Raw genomic sequence first — 15351 nt, forward strand, 5'->3', positions numbered from 1 at the left:
ACAATTCCTCCCTAGAGTCCAGAGCCCTGATGTCTGTCAGATGTTAACTTTGACTTTTAGAAGAACTTGTGCAGGAAGGGACTGTATTCACCTGCATCACAGATACTCTAACAGCCCTAGCCCAAAGCAAGGGACAAGAGTACTTGAACAGTACTGCCATGTGCTCTTTTATAAGTCCAGTGATCATGCTAACAAGCATGGTTCACAGTAAGACTAAGTGTAGGTCACGTTCCTGTTTGTCCCAGTCTCGCAGGAGTTCTAGGGCCATGCTGGCAGCAGGAGCCTGCCCTGTATTCTGTACACACTGCCCTGTGCCCCAGTCCTTGTCTTAGCTTTCAACAGGCTCTTGAGGTGAATACTCCTTGGTGAGAATCAGATGGTTTTATTTGTAAGGACTGCACCAGAGAGTGTTTTGTGGCTTTTTCTCCTTGCGCAGGCGATCTCCTGCGTCATTCCATTGAAAGAGCTGCAGAAGATGCGAACCCTGCGGCCTGTCTCTGATGGTGGGCTTCCTGGCATAGAACTAAACTATGGCTCGGCTGCCAGCCCCAAGACTATGTGGCTTGAACTGTCACAGGTGAGATCAGCCTGGACCTACAGCTTCCTCCTGGCAATTCAGAAATTGCCTTCCACTGCCCCGCTGAGCCTCTGCTAGGAGACAGTACTACTGCTCTCTTCTGCCCCAGAGGTGGATGGGGGCACTGCATTTCCCAGGCCCCAAAGTGCAGCTTTGTCCCAGCACCTACCTGATATTTAGTTAGGGAAAGTGATTTATGGGAATATTTAATTATGAGAAGCAGCCATTTCTGGGGCAGAGAATGACTGGTACTGATTTGTGTTTTGACAGGCTAAAGAAATGTATCACACGATTGTTGTCATCCTGGATCAAACAGAGCTGCACCACTAAAGCCTAAGAGGAGGAGAATGACCAAGCAAAACAGCGCTCTTTTCCTTTCCTTGAGCTTGTTCAGTGCTCCCTGCCCTGTCTTCTGGAGAGGATTCTTCCAAAAGACGTCCATGACCTCAGACAGCTGCTTTCCAAGACTGCCACCACAGTGTTTGTTGATGGACCGGACCATAATCTCACCCCTTGTGACCTGCCATTCAGCCCCCCAAGTACTCCTCCTTGAAGCGATGCATGCACTGGCTAAACAAACCACAAGACACCCTTTCCATACCATTGCTTCTTCATAACCTTTTCCAACACAGAGCAGCTGAACAGATGCAAGCAATTACCTTCAAGCTATGCAGTCTGGGACTGTTCTTTTCTTTTTTGAATTAATTAACATAAGCAAAGACTGCTTGCTAGAGATTTGTGTATCACAATGCAAAGCTGAGGCTATGAAATGACTGCACTGGCTGCTGGTGTTTTCTATAGGCCAGCTTTTTCTCTGTATTGATATGCAAGAGGCCCTGCAGCAGGATTTGTGAAGCAGGAGCTTGTAGAAAGCATCTTAATTGCAAAGCAGATCAGTGTTAATACACAATTAACACATATGCTGGGGCACAGATTGAGCTGCAATGGTAAGAAAGTTTATTGTTAATTAATTTCTTATGCTTAAATTTTCCTGTAGTATAAAGAAGTCAGTCGTGTCCGTGCAGCTGTCATACTTAAATGATGGCTCCATGCTCATGGAGAAAGCGTATTCAAATGGAACTTGTATTACAGTAGAGGGTCCTGGGTTGTACGAAAATGCTTAATTTATTTTTATTGCTACAGCTATCCTACTGAACTGAAAAGTATCTGCACTTTAGGAGATTGCAATAAAATAATCACGTAGAGAGATCTTGATGCTATGATGTGACAGATACTGGTTTACATCTAACATGGGAAGACTGATCTGCAGGTAACCGGCAAAGCTTGAGGAAAAGGTTGTCGCTGTCAGCTGGGAATGGGATAGATGTGAGGGTGCTTAGTGCAAGCCATGATGCACAGTTAGCTTCTTGTTACTGCTGGCATCACCTCACCAGCCACAGCATCTTCCCTGTCAGGAACTTCCCTTCAAGTGCTGCTCGCTGTGGCCTGTGAGGTCTTAGGGTGAAGCATGTTCCACTCTCCTCCTTCAACAGCGCTACTGCAAGGCTGGTTAAAGCACCGCAGTGACGTGAAAGAAAGGAATACAGAAGATCTCTGAAGATCAGCTTATCCTTATTCCCCTTTGCTTTCTCTGAGCTTTTGCTGCCTTACATGGAAGCACAGCTCATCTGGTTAGAAATGCCCCACATTGTGATAAAGCATTTCGTCACACAACCCCATGCCTTAACCAGCCCTTTCCAGAGCCCCTGAGTTAGAAGACAAAGCATTTCTGAGAAGTTCACCTAGACAGCAGCTGAACTCTACAAGCACTGGACTCCGGAGAGATAGTAACCCCACTTAAGTGGCTGATGAAACAGGATTTTTAATGGGAAGGTAAAATAGAAGCCAGCAGGCAACTGAAAAATACTTCTATTGTGTAAAAGGCTTCTTGTAAAGTCCTTTGTCCTCCAGTGAGCAGAGCAAGCTGAAGATGAAAGTGACTTTTGAGTTCAACATTTCCAGGTTCTCCTTCTGGTTCTAGCTGGAGAAGTCCTGCAACTATAAGGGGTTGGAGGTGTCTGCTGGCACGTGCTTCCCATCCATCTCATCCCAGGCTTGCATTTATTAGCTGTCTGTTCAGATAAGAAATGAGCTTTCAGGGCTGTGTTCACAGTGATGGAGTCTTAATGTATCTTAGACCAGTCTGTATAATTAATTGGTAAGAAAAAAGCTTTCAGGAAGAGTCCACAGCAGCTATAACATTGTTTTATTGTCAGTTCTGCACATACCCTTCAGTACATTTAAAAAAAAACCCCATCTGTTGAGTACAGTGGTCCAAAACCTGTTTGATGGCCTCTCAGGCTGCAGATTCCTCTAGCAGCACTAGTGCCTGAGGTCACCAGCCTCTATAGTGCATGGAACAAAGGCAGAACCCAACAAAAACCCAACAGAAAGGACTTGTGCCAGGGAATCAGGTTATTTCAAGCCCGCTGATACCCTAAGGTTCAGGTCCTTCTATAAATATAGCAGCAGAGGCACCACAGTGTCAATTTGAGGGCCACAGCAGTACCTTAACCAGTTGTAACAGCAGCGTTGCCCTCTGTATTGCAGACTGTGGGTGAGGCACAGGGAGCAAATATGGCTTTAGGGGTTACAAGCAAATGCTGGAAAAGTGTTGGCAACCTTGGTGCCACTATTGGAGAGGTTAATACTGAAAACGCATCACCGCTTAAGTTAAAGGCCAGGCAGAACTAGACAAAGTTAAAAAAAAGTTCAGACTAAAAGAAAAAGAATCCGAGTTTCTCCACCTTCAGAAAGTAGGCATTGCCTGCATGGTAAAAACAAAACGCTCCCCTCCTGCCCTTCAAGGGAAAACATTCCATCCAGGAACTCAACATCAAGCTCATCCTTGGCAGCCCTGAGCAAAGCATGTGAACTTGTAGCATAAGGCTTCTCTTGGTAACACTGAAATAAGAACTAAGAGATGGGAGCGAGGGGAGGAGCCATTTAGGAAGCAAGATGCCATCCCAAAGCAGACTCCCAGTTGGAAAGTCTGAGCCCTTCCCAGACTGCTGCAGGGAGTAGAGGTTGGAGACACTGCAGAACATCTGAGGCAGCAGCCCCTAACCTACACAGCAGATGCAGACTTCACACCTCTTGGCAAGACGTACTAGAGCGCTTCAGCGCCCTAGTTACTGGAGAAACGCTCCATAAGTTCATGGAAACTGGTTTCCTGGAAGTGCGTGTCACTAAGGACAGAAGTGAGCAAAAATGCAGTGGGAAAAGAAAGCTCATTTCTGCAGTTTCATGAAACCCTCCATGGTTGAGTTCTTCAAGATCCCCTGGTCCCACTGCCGGAGGAAGGAAGACAGCCAACACGATGCAAGGATCAGCTCTCTGAGCTCTGCAGCTCCTGCCAGTCTGTCTCACTCTCACACCTGACCCTTGTTTTGAAAAACTCCTTGATGAGTCTCTGTGCTTCCTCCTTCACTGCAAGAGAGGAAGCACCACCTTTGAGATGATACTTAAGACATCTGCCCCCTCTAAAGACATCACCCCATTTAGCATCAAAAGAACCCAGGATTCTTGGTGCTCTCCCCAGCTGCCAACTCACCAGTCTTGCGGGCAGGGTTCTGCTCTTCAGTCAGTAAGTGAGACAGGTGCCGAGCAAAGCCCTTAAACAGATCCTGCAGAATTGGGGAAGATAAAGAGCAGAAAGCAGACATCGGTTACCTCACCAGACTGTTTCCGCATTTGTCTTGCCCTTAGCACAGGCTGGCTCTAGCACAAACCATTCATAGATTTAGACTACAGGAGTGTTGCAAACCTGCGAATACACCTGACCCTGCAGTGCTGGAGAAGCACACGCGCACGCATGCTGCCTTTCAGAACACATCAAATAAACTACACCAGAATTGAACCTGATCTGTTGCCACTCCACAGGTGGGAGGTTTTAAAAACTTGCCAGAGTTTAGTGTGAAAACATGAACAATCACAAACAAGTGTGGAACCGACATGATGCCACTCTGAATCACACACAAACCCTTTCTTGGGAGAGGCAAGTTGCTGCACCTAGAGTCATTAAAACAGCACATACCAAGATGTGACTTGGAAATGAAATGTGGTATCCAGATCATCTGCCCCTTCTTAGGGCCCCAGATCACTAGGGAGATGCAGTCTCCTTCTGCTAGAGAGGGTCTTGAGCTGTGCCCTACCTTGGAAGCAAATTTGCCACCCTTGTAGAATGGGGTCAAATATTTGACAACGACGTCTGCTGTTTCTTTGAGGGACATGCCTTTGGTCACTGGCTGTACGATCTTGCTGGTTCCTTCTTTATCACACTGTGATAAGTTTGGATCAAAAGTCACCTTCTTCTTTGTTGGACCAACACTTTTGCTTTCTGGCTGGGACAGAATAGAAGATTTTGCCACTGTCCGTAGCCGCTTTGTTGCAGGACTTTCCATATCCTGGAAATGGGACAGAAGAAAACCAAACCCACCAATTCCTGTGGCAGCATTACACTTCCAAGCAGCCACAACCTTCTGAGAACATGAATCTTTGCAGCATCCTGCAGGCTCTCCCTATAGCGAACACCATGCAGGAATCTGTGTAACCCATGTTGCTGTGCAGACATAATACACCGTTTCCCACACAAAGGGACTTTAAGAAAAACCCTTTAAGACTAACACATTTAAAATTACCCTGTGCTCTTATTAGGGCAGCTAATTGCTAGACCTCATCCTATACAGGAAAAACCAACAGGAAAAGATTTCCCAGGATGTCTGCTGAGAATACACCCCTCAGGAAGAATCAACCACTTCAGGAGTGCCACACTCTGGCTCAATTTGAAAGAGCAAGGAGAAAATCGCACTGTTCAGTAGAGACAGCCACCAGGCGGTCTCAGATGCCGAATGCAGAACCAGAGACTGAATGGCAAGGAAGGCTGTGAGCATGGTTTGCTTCTGAGTGGTCCTGTGCGTCATCGGCCTGTGGTTGTTCCCTTGACTTGAGAAAGCAGCTTGCTAATTATAGTTAGCTACAGATCTAGAGTGGGTGGAGAGACTCATTCCAGGCAAGCCACCAGCAAGGGTACGGTCACATGTGTTGCAGAGAAGAGGAAACAAAGCAGAGCGGAGGGGAAGCTTTTCACTGCAGTCTGAGTTGCTGGCACTGGCCCAGCGGGCGGCAGGGGGACTCCGGGAGTGCAGTGCAACTACGGTTCTCCTCCCTGCTGCAATTGCAGCTGGGCCCTCCCCAGATAAATAACACTATCAGGTGAAGTTCAGATCAGGAGCGTTGCTCCCAGAGAGAAACTTGGCTCAAGATGAGCAGAAGAAATAGAGGAAATCAGCATCCATTAAAGTCTTACCTCATCTGATCCTGGTCGCTTCCCACACTCACCTTCCCCAACAACAGTTAGCTCAGTTTCTGCGACATTTTCAGGAACACTAGTGGGAAGAGTGGAGAGAAGGCCAATTTCAATCGTTCCACAGTGAAGATATTACTACATTCACTGTCAGTGGCCACAAGACTCCATGGTAAAGCAAGAGTCTCCCTTACCAGCCTAGAGATCTAATACAGATTCCCAGTTTCCAGGACAAGGCTGGTGGGGCTCTGCAGCTTGTTAACAGGGCAACACAGGGAGCAGAGAGGTAGAGATTTTACCTGGATTTTACATCAACTTCTTCCTGAAGGAGTTCAGATTCAGCTGCTTGCTGGGTCTTAAAATCCTCCTCTCTCTCAGCCAGTGTTACTTCTGTCTCTCCCAGCTCTTCATTCTCTGCCTGGGACTGTCCAGTCACATCTTCTCCAGAGACATCTTTGTTTTCCTGAGGTATTGGTTTCTCTTGACGCATGCTTTGAGAAGAAACCTGAGGTAGTGTGCTTGCAGAACAGCCATCTTCCTTTGCTGAGCTGCAACTTTTGGCTTTAGACCCACCTTTGGAGAGGGAGAAGAATTTGGAAATATCCTGCGATTCTTTTTTAGCCGCTTCTGCGAGCATTTGCTGCTTCTTGCTGGGTTTGGGCTTCGTAGTAGGGCTATCCCAAAGGGCAGTTTTTGTGTCTGGACTGGGCTGCTGTCCCTTCTTTTCAGGAGGGAGTACTTCTACCCCACCACTCTCACACATTACTTTGGTTGCTATTTCTTTCTTCTGGAGAACAGGGTTTCTGGTGTCCAGTTCCAGACTGCAGTTGCCGTTGTCTTGCCCATTTGGACAATTTACTTCTTTTTTGACAGGCTTTGCATCGCTCTCCTCCTGGACCTTCAGCAGTTCTGAAGCTGTCTGGAACAAGCTGGATTTCTTTGGAAATCCTGCTCCCACACGCTTGGGTTTGAACTAGGAAGAAAGGAAGAAGGAGAAATTTTGAATATGAGAGCATTAAGGAAGCCCTGTATGCAGAACCCTGAAAGGAGCTAAGTTTCTGTATACAATACACCAGTGTGTACAGCTGTAAGCTGGGGAAGGCTCTAAAACCCACTCATCATCATAACCATCAACTGAGACATCAGGGAAATGGATTAGGTTAAAGTCACCGGCCCACAGTAAGGAAACAGACAGCATCCTTGGTTAGAGCAAGACGAGTAAAACTTATTTGATGTGTGGCCTGCACATAGATTATATTCACTAATAGGAACCAGTATGACTAGCTGATCTCACTCCAAAACCAAAGGACAGACAGGGAAAGCAATTCCAATAGAAATATACAGCTATGGCCACACAAAGGACCTAAAATAAAATTATAAAAAAGCAGATAGACAAAGCACACCATTCCCTCCTTGTCCATCCCATCTGTACTCACTCACCGAGTAAACCTGGGATGCAGGGAGGAAGTCCTCTTCTCCTGGAGACCCAGATTTTGTTTCTAAGCTGCTGCTGCCACCAGTTCTGGACCCAAAGACTGAGAACAGCTCTCCTTGTTTTGAGGCTTTGTTGATTTCTGCTACCTGAAAAGAGAACAGAAATGTTCTCTAATGGCCAGAAATCTTTATGCATTCCTGCCTCTGTACACACTAAAAGCCATAGTGGCAAAACATGTCTCCCCTGGAGAGACATCTATCTCAAGAACAGAAACATCTTCAGAGAGACTTATTGCAACCAGCTAACCTAACCCAAGGCTTCTCTATTGTCAGTGACAGTCTGAGGAACTCCCCATTCCCTTTATTGCTAGACCTAGAGGATATTTGGATAAGCCTGCACTGGTATGTAGGTTTCCAAAGCCTGCAAAGCCAACAAAGATGTGAAACCAACGTGATTCTGGGCCCTCCTGGAAACAAAATCAAGAAGAAAGATTTGGAAGACATCCAAGGCAAAGCAGAGCTTCTCCTTCATCTTTCCCACACAAACTCTACCCTATTTCCCCTCGAGCTGAGGCCATAGCACATTCAAGGGAACAGCAGCAGACGTATGGCCCTACCTTCTTTAGCACAGTTGCCTTGTACGAGTTAGCCATTTTACTGGTTTGGAAAGCTTCATACTCCAGCTTCACAGCACAGGCATGAGGGTCTGACCTGTAACACAAGGTGGGGTGATTTCTGGCAAGACACACTTCTATATCTGCAAAGGGAGCACTATTGCTTAAGCATCTCCCAAGAAAGTACAAAATTCACTCCCTCTGGTGCAAGAATAAGTAATAACTTCCAATGAAGTCCTAAGGGATGCAGCGGTGAATTGCTGGAGAACAGAAAGGGTCGTGAAAACAGTTTTAAATCAAAGTCCTCCAGTTGCTCAGTTTGAGAAGCACACTATCCCCATCTTGTGGGGCAGGGAAGAATTGCAACTCCTAGGATCAAGCTGATTTAGCAGAATCGGACATGGGAATCCTCATATCTGATCCTGAACATCACTACAAGAAGAATGCTGTTAAGTGAAACTATGTCCTCGGACCAAATAACTCAAAAAGGTATTCCCTGAGAGTGGTAATGTTGCTCAGGGAAGAGTAGACCCTGTGTTAAGGGACTCGATATGCTGCCCCTTTTCTCTCATACCCTTTTTCTCCTGCTGCTGGAACCTTTTGATTGGTGCTCAAAGCTTCTTCCAGCATCTTCAAGCAGTGTTCCCGTCCCTAGGAAACATGGGATACTCAAACATACTCTACAAAAGTCATAGTGCCCCTTGGACTTCCATCCCTGAAGGAGTAAGAACAAGGCAGGCAGAATCTTTGTTGTTCTTTGCAAGTCAACAAGACCGAATGTTAACCAGCCTTTCTTACCCTCACTGTGAGCTTAGAGATTCTCCTGCTGGAGGCGTCCTTCAAGGGGCAGTCGGCACCTACCACAGAAGACACATTTGGAAAAGGCGTCATAGCAGGGCTGGGGCTGATGGAGTACATCTCAACTGTCACTGGGAGGGTGCCAGTCCAGTACTGCTTGGCATACTCCTGCCTGCATAGTCAATCCAAGGAGCACTACCGTCACCCTTTTTACCTGGAGAAGCTACAAACTCTGAAAGACTAGGCAGAAGCCAAAGTGAGATTTTTCTTTCTGGATGAGAACGTCTACTTTGCTAGTTTATGACTAACAGCTTTCCAAAACCTCCCCATCTCAGGAAACCCTTTTTCAAGGAATCCCAGCTCTTAGGAAACTCAACTCTTTTCCGCTCCTCGCAATACCAACCAAAAATAGAGAGGCTGAATAGAGTAACATGAACTACCAGGTATTCTTTTACTATAGCGTCAGAACTGTGTTGCTAGACCGGGCCCCAAGTAGCACAGTTACAAATGGCAAAGCTTTTCAGCAGTTTCCTTATAGCCCAATTGAATACTGCTGCATAACCACTGCAGAAATAGCCTACTTATTTGGAGAAGTTGTTCAGAAAGATGCATTCCCTATCCTCACCCCAACCAAAGCTAAAGCTCTGATCCATCTCCTCCAGCTAAGCTTTCACGGCCAAAAGCCTAACCTCTGTGCCTAGGGATTGATACCTCTAGTGTTGACGCTATATAAATTACACGCAGCTGCAAAATACAAGACTTTCTTCTCCTAAAGAAAACCCACTATAAATCAAAGAAGGTATTTACTTGGAGGAACAAAATCTTCCTTTTCTGGTTCTTTGCCCTGGAAGAAAACAAAGATCAGTCAAACATTTCCATTCCTGCAACCACATGCAGGTCTAGAAGCACAAGAGACACATTTTATATCCCTGCTCCAGGGAAAATTAATGCTGTGAAGTTACAGAGGTACTGAAAAGGCACCAAAGTGGAGTAAAGGAGACAAAGGATGAGAATCAAAGCCAAAAGTTCACATTTGCTATAGGAATATGCAAGAGAAGCTGAATGGGGAAATGTTTTTACTAATATCAGAGATGTTAAAGACAACAGGATCTTCTTGATTAGCACTGCAGAGAAATCAGTACATGAATAAGCTGGGTTCCTTCATATTATGGGACTGACCCAGAATATGGAGAACACAGCAAAAGCAGAGATACAAATAGTAAAAAAAAAAAAAAAAAAAAGAGCAAGCAACAGCAAGATGCAATAATTTACTTTCATTAGTGCCTGGAAGTCTTTATGTCTGTAAGACAAGCTCATAGAAAACAATCTGTGAATCTCTTACAAAGGGATACCAACTCACTTTGCGCAGACTCATCTGCTTTTTGTAGAAGTTGTTCCACTCCCGTTTCCGACTCTCTTCACTGGCTTCATCCCCATTCCCACTGCTTTCTTCATCATAGCTGGATAAGGCAGGAAAACAGGAGGAATAAACATTTCTGTAGCTGCAGCATGAACTGGGGGACAGGCCTTGGAAAGCCTAGGTCATCACAGTATTTACAAAAGAAGATATATTTCACATCCTTTCTGAACAAGTCTTAGCTTTTAGTTTCACTACTATCCCTCAACCTGGACAGTGAGTGAGTGTCCTCCAAAAATTCATGGAATTTGCTAATCCCATGAATTAGTAAGCAGTAGCGTGAACTAGTAGCACGTAACTAGTGCTCTGAGAATGGAGGGCTCCATTTCAGAAGCTCTGCCAGTTTCTCCCATAGGGTTGAGTAGTCACTGCCTTTCGTCGTGTACTCCATCTGTCAGTCACTACTGCTTTTGGAGCAGAGATGGCAGAAAGGGCAAAGCATCCACTCCTCAGCCTCAGTTGTTCACAGACTGTTGTATTAAATGAAATCCCCATCACTAATACACTGAAATGCATCAGCTGATTCTTGCCAGATGTAGCCCAAGAGTTTACTGCCTTCCACAGCTGTCACAGCCAAAACTTCCAGGTATCACAAATCAGAGTTTTAAGGCTGTTGACCGTTACAACTTCCAAGGCAAAGCTACAACCAAGTCATGGAGAGGTTCAATAAATCAAGTGGCAAACAGTGTGTTGTACAACAGCATTGGCCGTGTCTTCTCAGGTCCTGAGATCAAACACAGGCATAGGTCACAAGTACACCAGTTTCCTCCGACTCAGCTGGACTTGCCCGAAGAACAAAGCTACCAGTCTCAAGCTGTTTAAGGTAAAGCAGAGGGCTAGGCCAGCTGACAGCGCTGCACATCCTGGCAGAGCTTCACGGGCAGTGCAGGCAATGAAACTTGCATCCTGGTGGAGCTGCACAATCGCTGCAACTCAGCCAGAGAACAAGGAGAAAGGGAAGTTGTCATCTCCACACTGCCAAGCATTTTACAGAATTAATTATGTTTCCCACTGCACATCTTCCTTTTGCTGTCAGCCTGATAGGGAAACACAAAAATTTAGCAATCTGCAGAAGCAGCTGATGCTGGCACTCCACTACATCCTCTGTGATGACTAAGTCCTGTCAGTGGCCCCCCAGCCTGCTATTATTAATTATTCTAAACATGCAATGCCATATGGCCACAGCCATACTAAGTCAGGACTGAACCCTGGATCGTGTCATACCTTGCTGTCACATTGGTCTCAATTTAAACATTTTTGATCCTTGTGACTGTGAACGGGCTGAGCCCACTAACTGCTTTCAAAAAATTTCAGGCTAGTTTCTTGAACCAATTACATTCTGCAGGGCAATTCTTAGGTCAGTCAAAACAGCTTTTGGCTCTCTGGGACATGAATGTGATCAAGGCTGCCAAAGCGTGTGGAAAATTAAATTCCAGCTCCTGCTGCCAGGAAGTTACAGGAAAATACCACCACATAGAAACATGTGCTGAAAAAATAGGAGTGGCTGGGCCTGCAGCTGGGAGATGCTCTCTTCTCTCTGATAGCTTCTATGAGCTGAGTTTGAGCTACCAAGTACAGACCTGCTAAACCCTCTGCAACCTCTCCTCCCGCCTTCATACAGCTCTGGGTCATAGCTATCCCAGGAGGAACCTGTGGGCCCAATGCAGGTTTTGCTCCAGCTGTTGCTGCAGCGCTCCAGTGACTCCAGCTGCCTTTTCACTGCCCCTGGGTTCTTGCAGTAATCACAGCACTTGTTACACGGTGGGGTGACATCGCCAAAGTACTTCGCTATGGCAGCATGGCGACATCTAGGAAACAAAAGGGAAAATGATCTGGTAATTATTTTTATTGACAACAACTCCACCCTCCAAATGCAAGGCGTCTTTTGATAAAGACTTGAGTCTTTTTTTGCGGAGAATGCCTATTCCAGTAGGAATCACAGGGATTAAGCCCTGGAGCAGAACTGGGGTTCTGTTCCTGGCACCCTGCTTAAGGTCTCTCTGCCTCCACTTCCCCACATGTAAAACAAACAGTGGTGTCAATCTCTTCTGCTAAATGCTTTCAGATCTTTGAGATCTGCAAAAGGCACGGTGGATGAAATATGCAATTATTAATGCTGCATTGTTGGCCAAATATATTCCATGTCCAACCAGAATGTCTCTAGGATAAATATGTAAAGAGGTCCTGTTGATCCCTACACCTCAGAGTTCAGAGTAGTTTGTGTATTTCACAGTGGAGAGCTTCCGATTTTATTGTTTGTGGTTTGAAGGTGAACAAATCTATGTGTGAAGAAACAGGAATGTCAATTAAGTCACGGAAATAGAGTCCAGACTGAGGTCACAAGGGAGCACTATTCAGATAATACAGCCTGGGTCTCGATCTGCTAACACACGCAGCCAAAGTTCGGGTAGAGTCCTACATCCGTGAAAACCAGTCCATTTGCTCATACAGTATTGCACAACCAGTTCTACCAGCCTTAGCAAACTAGCTGTGTGAAGATGATTAGATTCTTCCAGGAATCTTCAAAAGATTTCTGGCAGACATCAGTGCTTTTGGGTATGTAAAAAAGAGTTTGGTGACAGAGACATGCTCATTAGCAATACAGGCAGGAAGTAATTTCTCTTCTAGAGCGCTCCCTAGCTTATACCAGTGAAGACACTGATTCCGCTAGGTAAAGAAGAACCAGGCGGTTACTTTTTTTCTTTTTTTAAGAAAGTGGGCAGAATTTAGAGGAGCTTTTTAAAACTTGGGTTTCACAGCAGAGGTGGCCAGTTGTCTCTTAATCAAAATGCTGATGCTAGATACACAGAAACACTTCATCAGGCATTTAGAGATCAAATCCTGCAGCCAAGCAGCAACAAGAGTTATTTTAGAAGATAATTATTTTACTGCAAGGAAGAACAAAGTGGAGATTTTTCTTCTCTACCAAGGAGTGCCCTAGTTGGCTTACCAACTTCATCGGCAAAAAGTAGGTCACAGAGGGGAAAAGTAAGAGCGTGAGCACTTCATTTATCCTTATAATAAACCCTTTAAGGCATGTCTGAACTTGCCAGAGATCTAACAAACGCAGTTTGCTTCTTGTGCGCGTGCATGTGCGTGTCTGGGGGGAACATAACTGCATGTCTACCAAAGCATCACAAACAAACCCTGCAAGGGTCTACAGCAGCAGCTGGCTCACTCATTCCCACGGCCTGGGAGGTTAATTTACCAAGCAGAAGAACGAGCGAAGCAGCAAAGCAGCAGGTTACAGACTACTGTCGCCAGAGCAATAAAATGTGTGTGCTGAAGCATGAAGGACCTGGCGCTGCTCAGGTAAGGAGGGCTGCAACAGGGTGATGTTGCACTGCACGGTCTAGGGCACTGAAAGCCTAGAGAGGGCTACTACAAAGCTGGCTTTATATCCCCCTGCAGAGCCGCACTGACTCACTCTCGTCTTGCACTCAAAGAGCTCCTTTCACATGGTGGGGAAGGGTGGGGGGACCAGGATGGGGACAACACATTCGATCCCCTTGTCCTGCCTTTCCGAAAGAACTACTGGTGCTGCCTGTCCTGCCAATGCAACGTGACTATAGAAATGTCAGCGAGCTGCAAGTCAGCTTTTTGTTTGCCCAAAAGAAAACAGGCAGGCATTCTCATTAGTCCATGTCTCTCTCACGCGCACTGATCCAAATTAGAGTTAACCGAGGCATACAGTAATGGTCAAGCCCTCTCCTCCTACAGCCTACTCACCAGGCTTATGCTGGGGAGGGATGTCCACACACACCTCTGTCCCTTAATGCAAACGAGAGAGATGCCCCAAGGGAGGGCTTTGGTGAAAGCAGAGATCAGCTCTGAAGTCACTGGAATTTAGAGAGGTTCTAGTTTCTAACCCATCAGGCTTGTAATGCCAAGCCCTTTCCGTCCAGCCTCCTGTAACTGCCTGTATCTTCCTGCAGAATTACCCAAATCGGGGCCGCAGCCCCACTTCAGCCAGTGGTGCTCATGAGTTGGGTCATAACAGAAATTCAATTGCAGAACTAAGATTGCAGTCCTATAATTAGAGTCAAAAGGCCAAAACCAGAGTTACCAATAGGGATGCTGGGGGTAACCACTGGATTAATGCTTAACTGAACACAAGAGGTCCTGAAACATAGCCGGTTATGCATTGACATGTGGTGGGAAAACTTCCCGAGTCACACAAGCACCTGACTAATGCCTACGAGATGGAGAGCCAATTTACGTAAATTAATGGTAGTTTGTATTATTATACATGTCCTAAAATTATTTCATCTTTTAAATATGCAGCTGTATTATTTGCCTCCCCCACCCTTCAACAGGAGTACGTATGAGCTGACCATTGGTCTTTAAAATGTCTAAACAAAATCATTATTTCATTTGAGACACCCTACCCTGATTTGACATCATGGGATAGGATGAAAAGCAAATAACAAACAAGTTTATTAACATGCTTTTGTCTGTGGCAATACATTTCAGGAAAGTGCTAAACTGACCACATGGCTGCCTGCACCATGTCTCCTTTTGGTATTCCTTGCTTTTGTACGCCGGGTAAAACAGGAGCCCTATTCCTGCAATTAGTAGAAACAGATGGACAGTCAGAGAAGAAGCAAAGTCACATATCCCAAAAGAAGCTCTGCCTCTCCCAAAACATACCAGAAAAAAGCATTCCCTCGTATGAGCCAAAGAAGGGTACACAGCCTCATCAGAAGAGCTCCCCGGAAAAAAACCCCAGCAAGTCTTGGAGTAAAGCCAAGAAATGAAAGCATTAAAAAGACAAAAATCATACAAGGACAAATTATTTACGTAGATGCCAGTTGCTGAACAAAAGCCATTTAATGAGGTTTGTCAAATAGAAGAGCAAATTATGAGGTTGATGAGGAATTATAATTTTGCACCTGTCTGAAGGACTGGATCCTTTGTAATATCAGCTGAACTTCAACAACCCTCTGAGACAAGACAGTGGGTATCAGCTGTGCCCAGTATAAAAGAAGCAAAAACCACGGCATCAAGAGAGTAAATGACTTGACCAAGGGCGCAGAGAAAATTCACCACCCCAGCATCAGCCCTGCTCCCCTGTCAGTGGCAGACCATGCTGCACTGTCCTTGCAATTTCTTGCTCTGCCCCTTCAAAGAACACGAGAGAAAAGCTCCTTCCCCCGGGAGTCGGAAGGAAACTGGGCAGCATAAAGAAAAGTTAATTGCTTTAACA

At 45.7% G+C, this 15351-nt stretch overlaps 2 protein-coding genes across 2 annotated transcripts in view; one reads left to right on the forward strand and one right to left on the reverse strand.

Moving 5' to 3' along the window:
* Window positions 1-915, forward strand: part of MYO15B (myosin XVB) — a 43789-nt gene extending 42874 nt beyond the window's left edge. The window contains 2 exon segments of the mRNA XM_019472105.1: window positions 437-577; window positions 848-915. Coding sequence (XP_019327650.1) covers window positions 437-577; window positions 848-907 — 201 coding nt within the window. The 3' untranslated portion in view covers window positions 908-915.
* A 1861-nt stretch (window positions 916-2776) lies between these two features.
* Window positions 2777-15351, reverse strand: part of RECQL5 (RecQ like helicase 5) — a 39657-nt gene continuing 27082 nt past the window's right edge. Inside the window, exons 8-19 of the mRNA XM_009279406.2 lie at window positions 11726-11953; window positions 10089-10188; window positions 9536-9572; window positions 8729-8787; window positions 8505-8581; window positions 7934-8027; window positions 7323-7463; window positions 6182-6855; window positions 5886-5964; window positions 4732-4983; window positions 4131-4203; window positions 2777-4006 (exon numbers count right to left, since the gene is read on the reverse strand). Of these exons, the coding sequence (XP_009277681.1) occupies window positions 3906-4006; window positions 4131-4203; window positions 4732-4983; window positions 5886-5964; window positions 6182-6855; window positions 7323-7463; window positions 7934-8027; window positions 8505-8581; window positions 8729-8787; window positions 9536-9572; window positions 10089-10188; window positions 11726-11953 (1915 nt within the window). The 3' untranslated portion in view covers window positions 2777-3905. The remainder of the gene's footprint in view (window positions 4007-4130; window positions 4204-4731; window positions 4984-5885; window positions 5965-6181; window positions 6856-7322; window positions 7464-7933; window positions 8028-8504; window positions 8582-8728; window positions 8788-9535; window positions 9573-10088; window positions 10189-11725; window positions 11954-15351) is intronic.

Source organism: Aptenodytes forsteri, unplaced genomic scaffold (assembly GCF_000699145.1).
Source record: "Aptenodytes forsteri isolate BGI_AS27 unplaced genomic scaffold, ASM69914v1 Scaffold243, whole genome shotgun sequence".
In the NCBI taxonomy this organism is placed as follows: domain Eukaryota; kingdom Metazoa; phylum Chordata; class Aves; order Sphenisciformes; family Spheniscidae; genus Aptenodytes; species Aptenodytes forsteri.